General features: G+C 44.8%; 1 protein-coding gene across 1 annotated transcript; it reads left to right on the forward strand.

Annotated features, from left to right (window-relative positions):
- Positions 1–72: 72 nt before the first annotated feature.
- On the forward strand, positions 73–13,021 carry qng1 (Q-nucleotide N-glycosylase 1). The gene is made up of 5 exons (XM_071403917.1): positions 73–192; positions 1,585–1,926; positions 2,615–2,871; positions 12,470–12,665; positions 12,736–13,021. The coding sequence occupies exons 2-5, from the start codon at positions 1,590–1,592 to the stop codon at positions 12,963–12,965; spliced, it is 1,020 nt and encodes a 339-aa protein (XP_071260018.1). The 5' UTR covers positions 73–192; positions 1,585–1,589; the 3' UTR covers positions 12,966–13,021.
- Positions 13,022–15,197: the final 2,176 nt, after the last annotated feature.

Raw genomic sequence — 15,197 nt, forward strand, 5'->3', positions numbered from 1 at the left:
TACCTCTTTATTTTTCCGCATTCGTCTGACATAGGCTCTAATATAATTGGTTGATGTTGCTTTGACGTAGGCAAATGAGCCACTTTGATTTGTTCAATGAATGACAGACACCGGATATAGCTCTACTATCGCTCCACGCCTATTTTTTTTGTTCTGTCTGTGCGGTTACTTTAGCCAAGTCCTAAAGTCAAGGTAAGGCCAACTAACTACACTATTGGTCATGTTTAAAAAATAATCGTCGTGGACAACGGTTGATTTCCTTGAACTTTTAACTGATAATGTTTAATTTATCAATCTAGTAATATTACATTCGATATAAAGTACAGGTGTAATGTTACAATGTAGCCTATGTAGTCAACATAGAACGTAGAAACTCATCATGTAGAATGGACGGTAACGATGCATTTCACATGCAGGGTAATTTTGCCGCGTTCAAAGCAACTGGGAACTCGGAAAAATACGAGGTCAAATCTTTACGTCAGTGATCTTCAGGTCGGAGCTCAAAAAAGCGTCCCGAGATCCCGAGTTGGATGACCGTTCAAATCTATTTTTCCCAGTCTTAGCTCGTTTTCTTTCAAGATCCCAGTTGATTTGAACGCAGCATTACTTGCGTGAAGTCTAGTTATGACAGTTTACTCGATGTCCTGTCACAGTGGACTCATGCTGCCTTCATAACCAAATGGAAAGGTGGTATTACCAGTTGTAGTCCTAATACCAGTGGATACATTCACATATTTTGAACTCGTTGACAAACGCTGATTGGCTAATGGACAAGAAGCTGTGTCAACCATTAACTAAAGTACAGCTATCATACTTGTAAACAAATTTTAACCATATGAATATATTGCTTTTTATAAATTGTGCTTTGTTGCATTTAACTGCAGAAAATGCTGTTATCAAGGTAATTTCCCTAGTAGGTGACGTCAGGTCAACATGTATTAGAAGTCTCTGAGTTTAGGGATGGATGATGCCCCGTGCAAAACAACTGGGAAATCTCTGACTTTTGACTTCAATGCGTTCAAGACAACTGGGAACTCATGGAAAGAAATCTGAAGCTCAGACTTTCCGACCTGAAGAATCCAGTTGTCTTGAACGCACCATGAGTTTCCCACTAGTAAATACAAGTTGGAGGGGCGTTCAAGTGTTTTTTCCCCAAGTCGTGTATAGTAAATACCACCTTTCCACATGGTTATGAACGCAGCATTAGTTGTATAGGACTATACTGGGCTATATATAGCATTTGAGTCATTCAGGGTTGTGGTTTTTCCATTAAAGATGAACATTTGTTTTTCCCATAAAAAGAGGGAAGCGCGAGCGTGACTCAACATCAATCAATCCAATGTATTTTATAAAGCCCTTTTCTTTTTACAAACATAGCAGAGTGAAGGTGGTTTTGAACAGTAGACTACCATGTATGCAATGCTGGTGGTATGTCCCAGTCTCTGTTCAGTTTTATTTGAGAACATTTTAATTTGTCGTGGTACGGTGTACCTATTTAAAAAAAAAAAAGTGTATGTAGAGAGAGGGTGTGAGAAGTGTAACATTGAACATCGAAGATGATGTGACTGGCCTTTGTATTTGCAGTGCTGATGGAGGCCCCACTGCCCCCCCGTGAGTCTGGCCGGTTTGTGGTGGAACACAGTCAGGATGTGTTTGTGGAGGAGGAGGGCGTGCGGAGGGTAGCGGAGATGCTCTATGCCCTGCGTAAGAGCGAGGAGCTCACAGCCAGTGGGTGGAAGAAGGCCAACCCCTTGGCCCCCTCCCCAAACTCTGATCATGCCCTGAACTGGGTGTTTGTAGTCGACACAATGAACTTCTCCTTCTGGCCCGAACGGGAGGACCAGCAGTGTGAGGTGACGTACCGTGGGACCACCTACTACGGTTACATGACCCTCTGTGCTGCCATCACCAGAGCAATGGAAGACGGTAGGAAGGGGCGATATCCAGATTTTCATACCGTTTCTGTACCATATGGTATTACCGGAAGTGCACACAAGGGGCGTTATAAAATGTTTTTTTACACACAAAAAATTTAGGCAACAAGGATCTTGATCCAGGAGGGGATTGAATGTATCTCCTGTAACCAAGAAGCTTGATCTTGACATCTAGCCACTTAGCTTGCAAGTTAGCAAACCAAATGCATAGCTGGAGCCCTGAGCTGGATATAATTTATTTAACACATCTTAGATTTCTTATAGTTATACTTAACCTATAGCTATAAGCAGTGGCGTAGCACACAATCCCTCAGCCCCTGCGAGGCGGGGATGCCCCCAACACTCCCGAAAAACAATAAATGAAACGGTATTGAAAATATCGGTATTTCGAAATACCCCCGGTAAACGGTAGATCGCCCAAGCCTAGAAGAGGGTGAGCGCTACAGCCCTATATCTGTTCTGTCTCGGGCTGCCTGTCTTCTCATACACACACTGCTCTGTGCTGTTTGCTTGTACACTGTTTTCGTTTGCAGAATGCATGCATGATAAAACCTTTGAAGTAAATTACACTCTTGCCTGTTCTAAAACTTACCGTTCAGTCTTAACACATTTTCAATAACATTTCCAATGACCTATTGTCCATCTGAACGCAGCTAATCAAGATGCCATGCCCTCTATAGGTATTCCCATCACAGAACCGTCCTACTTCTCCCAGATGAGTGTTGAGGAGCTGGGCCGTGTCTTGCGCTCTGATAACAACACGCCCATGCCCATGCTTGAGGAGCGTCACCAGGTCCTCACAGAGGGGGGACGTGTGCTCCTGCAGCACGGCGGGAGCTTCCGGAGCTTCATAAGCCCTGCCGGTAGAGATGCGCAGAAGATGGTGGAGCTCATTGTAGACAACCTGCCCTCATACAGGGACGAGGCCACATACAAGGTCATACACAAAACACAACCTCTTCAACATAACGTAGGGTGAATTCGGAATAAGTGGGACACTTTTTGAATTTCTGTCTTCTGTAACCTATCCAACATATTAGCCCATGATACATTTCTGAAATACTCGAGATGTTTCCTAATCTTACACTTATTTTATTTTACATTTGTCATTTAGCAGACATTCTTATCCAGAGCAACTTGCAGGTAGTGCATTTAGAGCAACTTAAGAAAGCTAGGTGGGACAACCACATTTCACAGGCATAGAAAGTAAACATTTTCCTCAACGTAGCTGTCAGTAGAGTCAGAGCTGGGGGGGGGGGGGGGCGGTCAAGTGTAAGTTCTGTTTCTTTAAAAAAACAGCACTCGGTGAGGAGGATTATTTTAGATACTGTTTGAAGAGGTAGAGATTCATATGTTTTTGGAAGATGGGCAGGGACTCTGCTGACCTAGCTTCAGGGGGAAGCTGGTTCCACCATTGGGGTGCCAGGACAGAGAAGAGCTTGGACTGGGCTGAGCGGGAGCTGGCCTCCCGTAGGTGTAGCAGGGCCAAGTTGCCTGAGGTGGTGGGTTGGGGTGTAGGGTTTGGGCATAGCCTGAAGGTAGGGATTTTTATATCATATTCACAGGAGGCATGACACACACATTTGTGTACACTGAGTCAAAACCATATTTTTTGTTTGCATTTGGTGGACTGGGATAGTAGGTTAAACAGGGACACCATTTATTATAGTCCTAATTGTACCCCAATGACAATTACATTTTGTGTGATAAGGAAACATCTGAAGATTTTAGAAATATATCATGTGTTGGGCTAATATGTTAGATGTCTGAAGAGGTTATAAAAAGTCTCCCACTTTTTCTGAATTCACCCAAATAACAGTGCTAACAAGAGTACTACAATAAATAATTAACAGTATATAGTACTACAATAACCAGAGCCCCGCCTAACCTAAGTACAGGGCGTCCCTACTGGATCTCTTTCCTCCATTGGAGAAGGCTATACGACTGTCCCACTTTAGCTACTCCATGATGTCCTACGTTAGCAAGCTATGGTTGGTAAAGCGGGACAACAACAAAAAGAAATCGCTGAATTACAAAATTGAAACATAATATTGGTAACTTTTTAATGTATTTTGATGCACCAGTACATAGTATACACATTTACATCACCATTTGGCTCAGTGCATTATTTGACAGTTTTATAACCTTAACTCTTCTCTGTTATGTCACTGATCTTAACTTGTGCTTTGCGGGGTGAGCTTCCTGTTTGCAGCTTGCACTGCTTCCCTCTGATGTCACACGAATAAAGTGATGTGATTTTGATCTTGTGGTTTCTCTGCAAGGGCTTAATACCCAAGAAATAAACGCATCAGGATTAAGCTGTCCCAGTTAATGGGATGACCCACTCATTCCAAATTCACCTTGTGTAGAGAGTAAGAGCACAAATGTGCCTCAGGTGCTGTAAGATTAATGCGGAAATGGTGCCATGTGGAAGCAAGGGTTAAAAATGTGTTTCAGTTACACACAATACAGTATGTTATCTATGCTATACATTCATTACCATACTTTTGATTATACAATCGTGGCCAAAAGTTTTGAGAATGACACAAATATGAATTTTCAAAGTTTGCTGCCTCAGTTTGCATGATGGCAATTTGCATATACTCCAGAATGTTATGAAGAGTGATCAGATGAATTGAAATTAATTTCAAAGTCCCTCTTTGACATGCAAATGAACTGAATCCCCCCAAAACATTCCCACTGCATTTCAGCCCTGCCACAAAAGGACCAGCTGACATGTCAGTGATTCTCTCGTTAACACAGGTGTGAGTGTTGACAAGGCTGGAGATCACTCTGTTATGCTGATTGAGTTTGAATAACAGACTGGAAGCTTCAAAAGGATGGTGGTGCTTGGAATCATTGTTCTTCCTCTGTCAACCATGGTTATCTGCAAGGAAACACGTGCCGTCATCATTGCTTTGCACAAAAAGGGCTTCACAGGCAAGGATATTGCTGCCAGTAAGATTGCACCTAAATCAACCATTTATCGGATCAACAAGAACTTCAAGGAGAGCGGTTCAATTGTTGTGAAAAAGGCTTCAGGGCGCCCAAGAAAGTCCAGCAAGCGACAGGATCGTCTCCTAAAGTTGATTCAGCTGCGAGATCGGGGCACCACCAGTACAGAGCTTGCTCAGGAATGGCAGCAGGCAGGTGTGAGTGCATCTGCATGCACAGTGAGGCAAAGACTTTGAGGATGGCCTGGTGTCAAGAAGGGCAGCAAAGAAGCCACTTCTCTCCAGGAAAAACATCAGGGACAGACTGATATTCTGCAAAGGGTACAGGGATTGGACTGGGGTAAAGTCATCTTCTCTGATGAATCCCCTTTCCGATTGTTTGGGGCATCCGGAAAAAAACTTGTCCGGAGAAGACAAGGTGAGCGAGCGCTACCATCAGTCCTGTGTCATGCAAACAGTAAAGCATCATGAGACCATTCATGTGTGGGGTTGCTTCTCAGCCAAGGGAGTGGGCTCACTCACAATTTTGCCTAAGAACACAGCCATGAATAAAGAATGGTACCAACACATCCTCGGAGAGCAACTTCTCCCAACCATCCAGGAAGAGCTTGGTGACGAACAATGCCTTTTCCAGCATGATGGAGCACTTTGCCAGAAGGCAAAAGTGATAACTAAGTGTGGCTCGGGGAAAAAAACAGTGATATTTTGGGTCCATGGCCAGGAAACTCCCCAGACCTTAATCCCATTGAGAACTTGTGGTCAATCCTCAAGAGGCGGGTGGACAAACAAAACCCCACAAATTCTGACAAACTCCAAGCATTGATTATGCAAGAATGGGCTGCCATCAGTCAGGATGTGGCCCAGAAGTTAATTGACAGCATGCCAGGGCGGATTGCAGAGGTCTTGAAAAAGAAGGGTTAACACTGCAAATATTGACTCTTTGCATCAACTTAATGTAATTGTCAATAAAAGCCTTTGACACTTATGAAATGCTTGTAATTATACTTAAGTATTCCATGGTAACATCTGACAAAAATATCTAAAGACACTGAAGCAGCAAACTTTGAAAATTAATATTTGTGTCATTCTCAAAACTTTTGGCCACGACTGTACAGTGGCATAAAGACGTTCTACGTTTGACTAAACTAAAGGCAAAGTGTACTCTCAGAGCTCCCCCTCCTGGCCAAAAATAAAAGTGCAGACCCTACTTCAGCTCTCTTGAGGTAATTGTATATAATGTATATACAGTCTATGGGTAATTGAGCTCCAACTATGAGTCCTCGTTGTAGCGGAACTAAGAAATAGCAAGTGATTCCACATCGTCTACATACATGTAAAAAACCCACTCGAGCTTCTACTTCTAAAAATTCACCTTTCCAGAAACAAGTCTCTCACTGTTGCCGCTTGCTATAGACCACCCTCTGCCCCCAGCTGTGCCTTCGACACCATATGTGAATTGATTGCCCCCCATCTATCTTCTGAGCTCGTGCTACTAGGTGACCTAAACTGGGACATGCTTAACACCCCGGCCATCCTACAATCTAAGCTTGATGCCCTCAATCTCACACAAATGATCAATGAACCTACCAGGTACAACCCCAAATCTGTAAACACGGGCACCCTCATAGATATCCTAACTAACTCGCCCTCCAAATACACCTCTGCTGTTTTCAATCAAGATCTCAGCGATCACTGCCTCATTGCCTGCATCCGTAATGGGTCTGCGATCAAACGACCACCCCTCATCACTGTCAAACGCTCCCTAAAACACTTCTGCGAGCAGGCCTTTCTAATCGACCTGGCCGGGGTATCCTGGAATGACATTGACCTCATCCCGTCAATAGAGGATGCCTGGTTATTCTTTAAAAGTGCCTTCCTCACCATCTTAAATAAGCATGCCCCATTCAAAAAATGTAGAACTAGGAATAGATATAGTCCTTGTTTCACTTCAGACCTGTCTGCCCTTGACCAGCACAAAAACATCCTATGGCGTTCTGCATTAGCATCGAATAGCCCCCGTGATATGCAACTTTTCAGGGAAGTTAGGAACAAATATACACAGGCAGGTAGGAAAGCTAAGGCTAGCTTTTTCAAACAGAAATTTGCATCCTGTAGTACAAACTCAAAGTTCTGGGACACTGTAAAGTTCATGGAGAATAAGAGCACCTCCTCCCAGCTGCCCATTGCTCTGAGGCTAGGAAACACTGTTACCACCGATAAATCCACTATAATTGAGAATTTCAATAAGCATTTCTCTACGCCTGGCCATGCTTTCCACCTGGCTACCTCTACCCCGGTAAACAGCGCTGCACCCTCCACAGCAACCCGCCCAAGCCCCCACCATTTCTCCTTCACCCAAATCCAGATAGCTGATGTTCTGAAAGAGCTGCAAATTCTGGACCCCTACAAATCAGCCGGGCTAGACAATCTGGACCCTCTCTTTCTAAAATGATCTGCCGAAATTTTTGCAACCCCTATTACTATCCTGTTCAACCTCTCTTTCGTATCATCTGAGATTCCCAAAGATTGGAAAGCTGCCGTGGTCATCCCCCTCTTCAAAGGGGGTGACACTCTAGACCCAAACTGCTACAGACCTATATCTATCCTACCCTGTCTTTCTAAGGTCCTCGAAAGCCAAGTTAACAAACAGATTACCGACCATTTCAAATCCCACCGTACCTTCTCCGCTATGCAATCTGGTTTCAGAGCTGGTCATGGATGCACCTCAGCCACGCTCAAGGTTCTAAACGATATTGTAACCGCCATCAATAAGAGACATTACTGTGCAGCCGTATTCATCGACCTGGCCAAGGCTTTCGACTCTGTCAATCACCACATTCTTATTGGCAGACTCGACAGCCTTGGTTTCTCAAGTGATTGCCTCGCCTGGTTTACCAACTACTTCTCTGATAGAGTTCAGTGTGTCAAATCGGAGGGCCTGTTGTCCGGACCTCTGGCAGTCTCTATGGGAGTGCCAAAGGGTTCAATTCTCGGGCCGACTCTCTTCTCTGTATACATCAATGATGTCGCTCTTGCTGCTGGTGATTCTCTGATCCACCTCTACGCAGACGACACCATTCTGTATACTTCTGGCCCCTCTTTGGACACTGTGTTAACTAACCTCCAGACGAGCTTCAATGCCATACAACTCTCCTTCCGTGGTCTCCAACTGCTCTTAAATGCAAGTAAAACTAAATGCATGCTATTCAATCGATCACTGCCCGCACCTGCCCGCCCGTCCAGCATCACTACTCTGGACGGCTCTGACTTAGAATACGTGGACAACTACAAATACCTAGGTGTCTGGTTAGACTGTAAACTCTCCTTCCAGACTCACATTAAGCATCTCCAATCCAAAATGTAATATAGAATCGGCTTCCTATATCGCAACAAAGCATCCTTCACTCATGCTGCCAAACATACCCTTTGTAAAACTGACCATCCTACCGATCATCGACTTCAGCGATGTCATCTATAAAATAGCATCCAACACTCTACTCAACAAATTGGATGCAGTCTATCACAGTGCCATCCGTTTTGTCACCAAAGCCCCATATACTACCCACCACTGCGACCTGTACACTCTCGTTGGTTGGCCCTCGCTTCATACTCATCGCCAAACCCACTGGCTACAGGTTATCTACAAGTCTCTGCTAGGTAAAGCTCCGCCTTATCTCAGCTCACTGGTCACTATAGCAGCACCCACTCGTAGCACACGCTCCAGCAGGTATATCTCACTGGTCACCCCCAAAGCCAATTCCTCCTTTGGTCGCCTTTCCTTCCAGTTCTCTGCTGCCAATGACTGGAACGAACTGCAAAAATCACTGAAGCTGGAAACTCATATCTCCCTCACTAGCTTTAAGCACCAGCTGTCAGAGCAGCTCACAGATCACTGCACCTGTACATAGCCCATCTGTAAACAGCCCATCTATCTACCTCATCCCCATACTGTATTTATTTATCTTGCTCATTTGCACCCCAGTATCTCTACTTGCACATTCATCTTCTGCACATCTACCACTCCAGTGTTTAATTGCCATATTGTAATTACTTCGCCACCATGGCCTATTTATTGCCTTAACTCCCTTATCTTACCTCATTTGCACTCACTGTATATAGATTTTGTTTTCTTTTTTCTACTGTATTATTGACTGTATGTTTTGTTTATTCCATGTGTAACCCTGTGTTGTATGTGTCGAATTGCTGTGCTTTATCTTGGCCAGGTCGCAATTGCAAATGAGAACTTGTTCTCAACTAGCCTACCTGGTTAAATAAAGGTGAAATAAATAAAAAATATATATACAGTGCATTCGGTAAGTATTCAGACCGCTTGACTTTTTCCACATTTTAAGTTACAGCTTTATTCTAAAATTGATTAAATCATTTTTTTCCCCATCAATCTACACACAGTACCCCATGATGACAAAGCAAAAACAGGTTTTTAGACATTTTTGCAAATGTGTGTATATACAGTGGGGAGAACAAGTATTTGATACACTGCCGATTTTGCAAGTTTTCCTACTTACAAAGCATGTAGAGGTCTGTAATTTTTATCATAGGTACACTTCAACTGTGGGAGACGGAATCTAAAACAAAAATCCAGAAAATCACATTGTATGATTTTTAAGTAATTAATTTGCATTTTATTGCATGACATAAGTATTTGATACATCAGAAAAGCAGAACTTAATATTTGGTACAGAAACCTTTGTTTGCAATTACAGAGATCATACGTTTCCTGTAGTTCTTGACCAGGTTTGCACACACTGCAGCAGGGATTTTGGCCCACTCCTCCATACAGACCTTCTCCAGATCCTTCAGGTTTCGGGGCTGTCGCTGGGCAATACGGACTTTCAGCTCCCTCCAAAGATTTTCTATTGGGTTCAGGTCTGGAGACTGGCTAGGCCACTCCAGGACCTTGAGATGCTTCTTACGGAGCCACTCCTTAGTTGCCCTGGCTGTGTGTTTCGGGTCGTTGTCATGCTGGAAGACCCAGCCACGACCCATCTTCATTGCTCTTACTGAGGGAAGGAGGTTGTTGGCCAAGATCTCGCGATACATGGCCCCATCCATCCTCCCCTCAATACGGTGCAGTCGCCCTGTCCCCTTTGCAGAAAAGCATCCCCAAAGAATGATGTTTCCACCTCCATGCTTCACGGTTGAGATGGTGTTCTTGGGGTTGTACTCATCCTTCTTCTTCCTCCAAACACGGCGAGTGGAGTTTAGACCAAAAAGCTATATTTTTGTCTCATCAGACCACATGACCTTCTCCCATTCCTCCTCTGGATCATCCAGATGGTCATTGGCAAACTTCAGAAGGGCCTGGACATGCGCTGGCTTGAGCAGGGGGACCTTGCGTGCGCTGCAGGATTTTAATCCATGACGGCGTAGTGTGTTACTAATGGTTTTCTTTGAGACTGTGGTCCCAGCTCTCTTCAGGTCATTGACCAGGTCCTGCCGTGTAGTTCTGGGCTGATCCCTCACCTTCCTCATGATCATTGATGCCCCACGAGGTGAGATCTTGCATGGAGCCCCAGACCGAGGGTGATTGACCGTCATCTTGAACTTCTTCCATTTTCGAATAATTGCGCCAACAGTTGTTGCCTTCTCACCAAGCTGCTTGCCTATTGTCCTGTAGCCCATCCCAGCCTTGTGCAGGTCTACAATTTACCCCTGATGTCCTTACACATCTCTCTGGTCTTGGCTATTGTGGAGAGGTTGGAGTCTGTTTGATTGAGTGTGTGGACAGGTGTCTTTTATACAGGTAACGAGCTCAAACAGGTGCAGTTAATACAGGTAATTAGTGGAGAACAGGTGGGCTTCTTAAAGAAAAACTAACAGGTCTGTGGGAGCCGGAATTCTTACTGGTCGGTAGGTGATCAAATACTTATGTCATGCAATAAAATGCAAATTAATTACTTAAAAATCCTACAATGTGATTTTCTGGATTTTTGTTTTAGATTCCGTCTCTCACAGTTGAAGTGTACCTATGATAAAAATTACAGACCTCTACATGCTTTGTAAGTAGGAAAACCTGCAAAATCGGCAGTGTATCAAATACTTGTTCTCCCCACTGTATATAAAACCCCCCTGGAAATATCACATTTATTTAAGTATTCTGACCCTTTACTCAGTACTTTTTTGATGCACCTTTGGCAGTGACTACAGCCTTGAGTCTTCTTGGGTATGATGCTACAAGCTTGGCACACCTGTATTTGGAGAGTTTCTCCCATTCTTTTCTGTAGATCCTCTCAAGCTCTGTTAGGTTGGATGGGGAGCGTCACTGCACAGCTATTTTCAGGTCTCTCCAGAGATGTTCGATCGGGTTCAAGTCCAGGCACTGGCAGGGCCACTCAAGTATATTCAAAGACTTGTCCCGAAGCCACTCCTGCATTCTCTTGGCTGTGTGCTTAGGGTCGTTGTCCTGCTGGAAGGTGAACCTTCGTCCCAATCCTAGGTCTGGAGCGCTCTGGAGCAGGTTTTCATCAAGGATCTCTCTGTACTTTTCTCCGTTCATCTTTCCCTCGATCCTGACTAGTCTCGCAGTCCCTGCAGCTGAGAAACATCCCCACAGCATGATGCTGCGAACACCATGCTTCACCGTAGGGATGGTGCCAGGTTTCCTCCAGATGTGACACTTGGCATTCAGGTTGAATAGTTAAATCTTGGTTTCACCAGACCAGAGAACCCTCTAATGGTCTGAGTCCTTCAGGTGCCATTTGGCAAACTCCAAGTGGGTTTTTACTGAGGAGAGGCTTCCGTCTGGCCACTCTACCATAAAGGCCTGATTGTTGGAGTGCTACAGAGAAGGTTGTCCTTCTGGAAGGTTTTCCCATCTCCACAGAGAAACTCTGGAGTCCTGTCAGTGACCAACGGGTTCTTGGTCACCTCACTGACCAAGGCCCTTCTCCCCAAGTTGGTCAGTTTGGCCAGGTGGCCAGCGCTAGGAAGAGTCTTGGTGGTTCCAAACTTCTTCCATTTAAGAATGATGGAGGCCAATGTGTTCTTGGGGACCTTCAATGCTGCAAAAATGTTTTGGTACCCTTCCCCAGATCCGTGTTTTGAAAAAACTCTGTCTCGTAGCTCTACGGACAATTCCTTTGACCTGGTGGCTTAGTTTTTGCTCTGACAACTGTGGGACCTTATATAGACAGGTGTGTGCCTTTCCAAATCATGTCCAATCAATTGAATTTACCACAGGTGGACTCCAAGTTCCAGAAAAATCTCAAGGATGATCAATGGAAACAGGATGCACCTGAGATCAATTTCGAGTCTCATAACAAAGGGCCTGACTGCTTATGTAAATAAGGTTTTCAGCGTTTTACTTGTAATAAATGTTCAAAAATGTCTAAACCTGTTTTTGCTTTGTCATTTTGGGGTATTTTGTGTAGATTAATGAGGAAAACAATTATTTAATACATTTTAGAATAAGGCTGTAACGTAGCAAAATGTGGGAAAGTCAAGGGGAGTAAAAACTTTCAGAATGCACTATATGCATGTCTATGGTTGATATGTTCATGGTGAAAGCAGTCTCTGTGTGAACGTGTCTTGTCAACTGAATTGTCTGTGTGTCTACCTCAGGGAAAGAGGATTTCACTCTACAAGCGAGCTCAGATTCTGGTGGCTGATTTTTGGGGCATCATGGAAGCCAGGGTAGAGGGGGACATGCCAAACCTGGACTTCCTCACCATGTTTGCTGACTACAGAGTACCACAGGCCCTGGTCCACCTGGGGGCACTACGCTACTCAGACACCCTGATGGAGACATTGAGGAACGGTTAGTCTTTTCTCCCCTCTATGCTGTGCGTGTGTGTTGGAACCTCCTTTGACCCTCTTCTCTCTCTCAGGTGAGTTGCTCAGCTCAGGCGACAGGAGAGAGGTGGAGATTCGTGGCTGCTCTATCTGGTGTGTGGAGAAGATCAAGGCACACCTGTGGAGTCTGGTTGAAGAGCGAGATGACCAAAGCTGCAATATCAACTCTGCCATCATCGACTTTTATCTCTGGCCTTATGCCAAACAGCACCATAAAGAGATGGCCCACATTCCCATACACCACACACGCTGCATATATTATTGACAGGCCTACACAGAGAAACTATTTTTGTGATTCAAAAAAATAAAAATTAAAAATGATGTCCGGTCCTTATTGTTTAACTTTATGCAAAGAACTTTGGCTTTGGATCTCTGGCTGAGGATGATCATAGGCTTAGGAAGACCACCAAAAATTCTGAAATCTCCATCCCTAACTACAACATTTTCAGACAAGATAGAACGGCCAAAGGGGGCGGTGTTGCAATCTACTGCAGAGATAGCCTGCAGAGTTCTGTCCTACTATCCAGGTCTTTACCCAAGCAGTTTGAACTTCTACTTTTAAAAATCCACCTCTCTAAAAACAAGTCTCTCACCATTGCTGCCTGCTATAGACCACCCTCTGCCCCCAGCTGTGCTCTGGACACCATATGTGAACTGATTGCCCCCCATCTATCTTCAGAGCTCGTGCTGCTAGGCGACCTAAACTGGAACATGCTCAACACCCCACTCCTACAATCTAAGCTTGATGCCCTCAATCTCACACAAATTATCAATGAACCTACCAGGTACCACCCCAAAGCCGTAAACACGGGCACCCTCCATAGATATCATCCTAACCAACTTGCCCTCTAAATACACCTCTGCTGTTTTCAACCAAGATCTCAGCGATCACTGCCTCATTGCCTGGATCCGTAATGGGTCAGCGGTCAAACGACCTTCACTCATCACTGTCAAACGCTCCCTGAAACACTTCAGCGAGCAGGCCTTTCTAGTCGACCTGGCCGGGGTATCCTGGAAGGATATTGATCTCATCCCGTCAGTAGAGGATGCCTGGTTATTTAAAAAAAATGCCTTCCTCACCATCTTAAATAAGCATGCCCCATTCAAAAAAAAATGAACCAGGAACAGATATAGCCCTTGATTCTCTCCAGACCTGACAGCCCTTAACCAACACAAAAACATCCTATGGCGTTCTGTATTAGCATCGAACAGCCCCCGTGATATGCAACTTTTCAGGGAAGCTAGAAACCAATATACACAGGCAGTTAGAAAAGCCAAGGCTAGCTTTTTCAAGCAGTAATTTGCTTCCTGCAACACAAACTCAAAAAAGTTCTGGGACACTGTAAAGTCCATGGAGAATAAGAACACCTCCTCCCAGCTGCCCACTGCACTGAGGATAGGAAACACTGTCACCACCGATAAATCCACTATAATTGAGAATTTCAATAAGCATTTTTCTACGGCTGGCCATGCTTTCCACCTGGCTACCTCTACCCCGGTCAACAGCACTGCACCCCCCACAGCAACTCGCCCAAGCCTTCCCCATTTCTCCTCCCAAATCCAGTCAGCTGATGTTCTGAAAGAGCTGCAAAATCTGGACCCCTACAAATCAGCCGGGCTAGACAATCTGGAACCTTTCTTTCTAAAATGATCTGCCGAAATTGTTGCAACCCCTATTACTAGCCTTTTCAACCTCTTTTTCGTGTCGTCTGAGATTCCCAAAGATTGGAAAGCAGCTGCGGTCATCCTCCTCTTCAAAGGGGGGACACTCTTGACCCAAACTGCTACAGACCTATATCTATCCTACCCTGCCTTTCTAAGTTCTTCGAAAGCCAAGACAACAAACAGATTACCGACCATTTCGAATCCCACCATACCTTCTCCGCTATGCAATCTGGTTTCAGAGCTGGTCATGGGTGCATCTCAGCCACGCTCAAGGTCCTAAACGATATCCTAACTGCCATCAATAAGAAACAATACTGTGCAGCCGTATTCATTGACCTGGCCAAGGCTTTCGACTCTGTCAATCACCACATCCTCATCGGCAGACTCGATAGCCTTGGTTTCTCAAATGATTGCCTCGCCTGGTTCACCAACTACTTCTCTGATAGAGTTCAGTGTGTCAAATCGGAGGGCCTGTTGTCCGGGCCTCTGGCAGTCTCTATGGGGGTGCCACAGGGTTCAATTCTTGGGCCGACTCTCTTCTCTGAAGCTACATCAATGATGTCGCTCTTGCTGCTGGTGAGTCTCTGATCCACCTCTACGCAGACGACACCATTCTGTATACTTCTGGCCCTTCTTTGGACACTGTTAACAACCCTCCAGACGAGCTTCAATGCCATACAACACTCCTTCCGTGGCCTCCAATTGCTCTTAAATACAAGTAAAACTAAATGCATGCTCTTCAACCGATCGCTGCCTGCACCTGCCCTCCCGTCCAACATCACTACTCTGGACGGTTCTGACTTAGAATATGTGGACAACTACAAATACCTAG

The sequence above is a fragment of the Salvelinus alpinus genome, chromosome 5 (assembly GCF_045679555.1).
Source record: "Salvelinus alpinus chromosome 5, SLU_Salpinus.1, whole genome shotgun sequence".
In the NCBI taxonomy this organism is placed as follows: Eukaryota; Metazoa; Chordata; class Actinopteri; order Salmoniformes; family Salmonidae; genus Salvelinus; species Salvelinus alpinus.

What these genes read in the sequence shown, in the direction of transcription:
- qng1 (XM_071403917.1), top strand. Translation starts at nt 1,590, where the DNA reads ATGGAGGCCCCACTGCCCCCCCGTGAGTCTGGCCGGTTTGTGGTGGAA. An exon ending in GGGACGAGGCCACATACAAG is followed by an intron (nt 2,872 to 12,469) that starts GTCATACACAAA and finishes TGTCTACCTCAG; the next exon opens with GGAAAGAGGATTTCACTCTA. An exon ending in GATGGAGACATTGAGGAACG is followed by an intron (nt 12,666 to 12,735) that starts GTTAGTCTTTTC and finishes TCTCTCTCTCAG; the next exon opens with GTGAGTTGCTCAGCTCAGGC.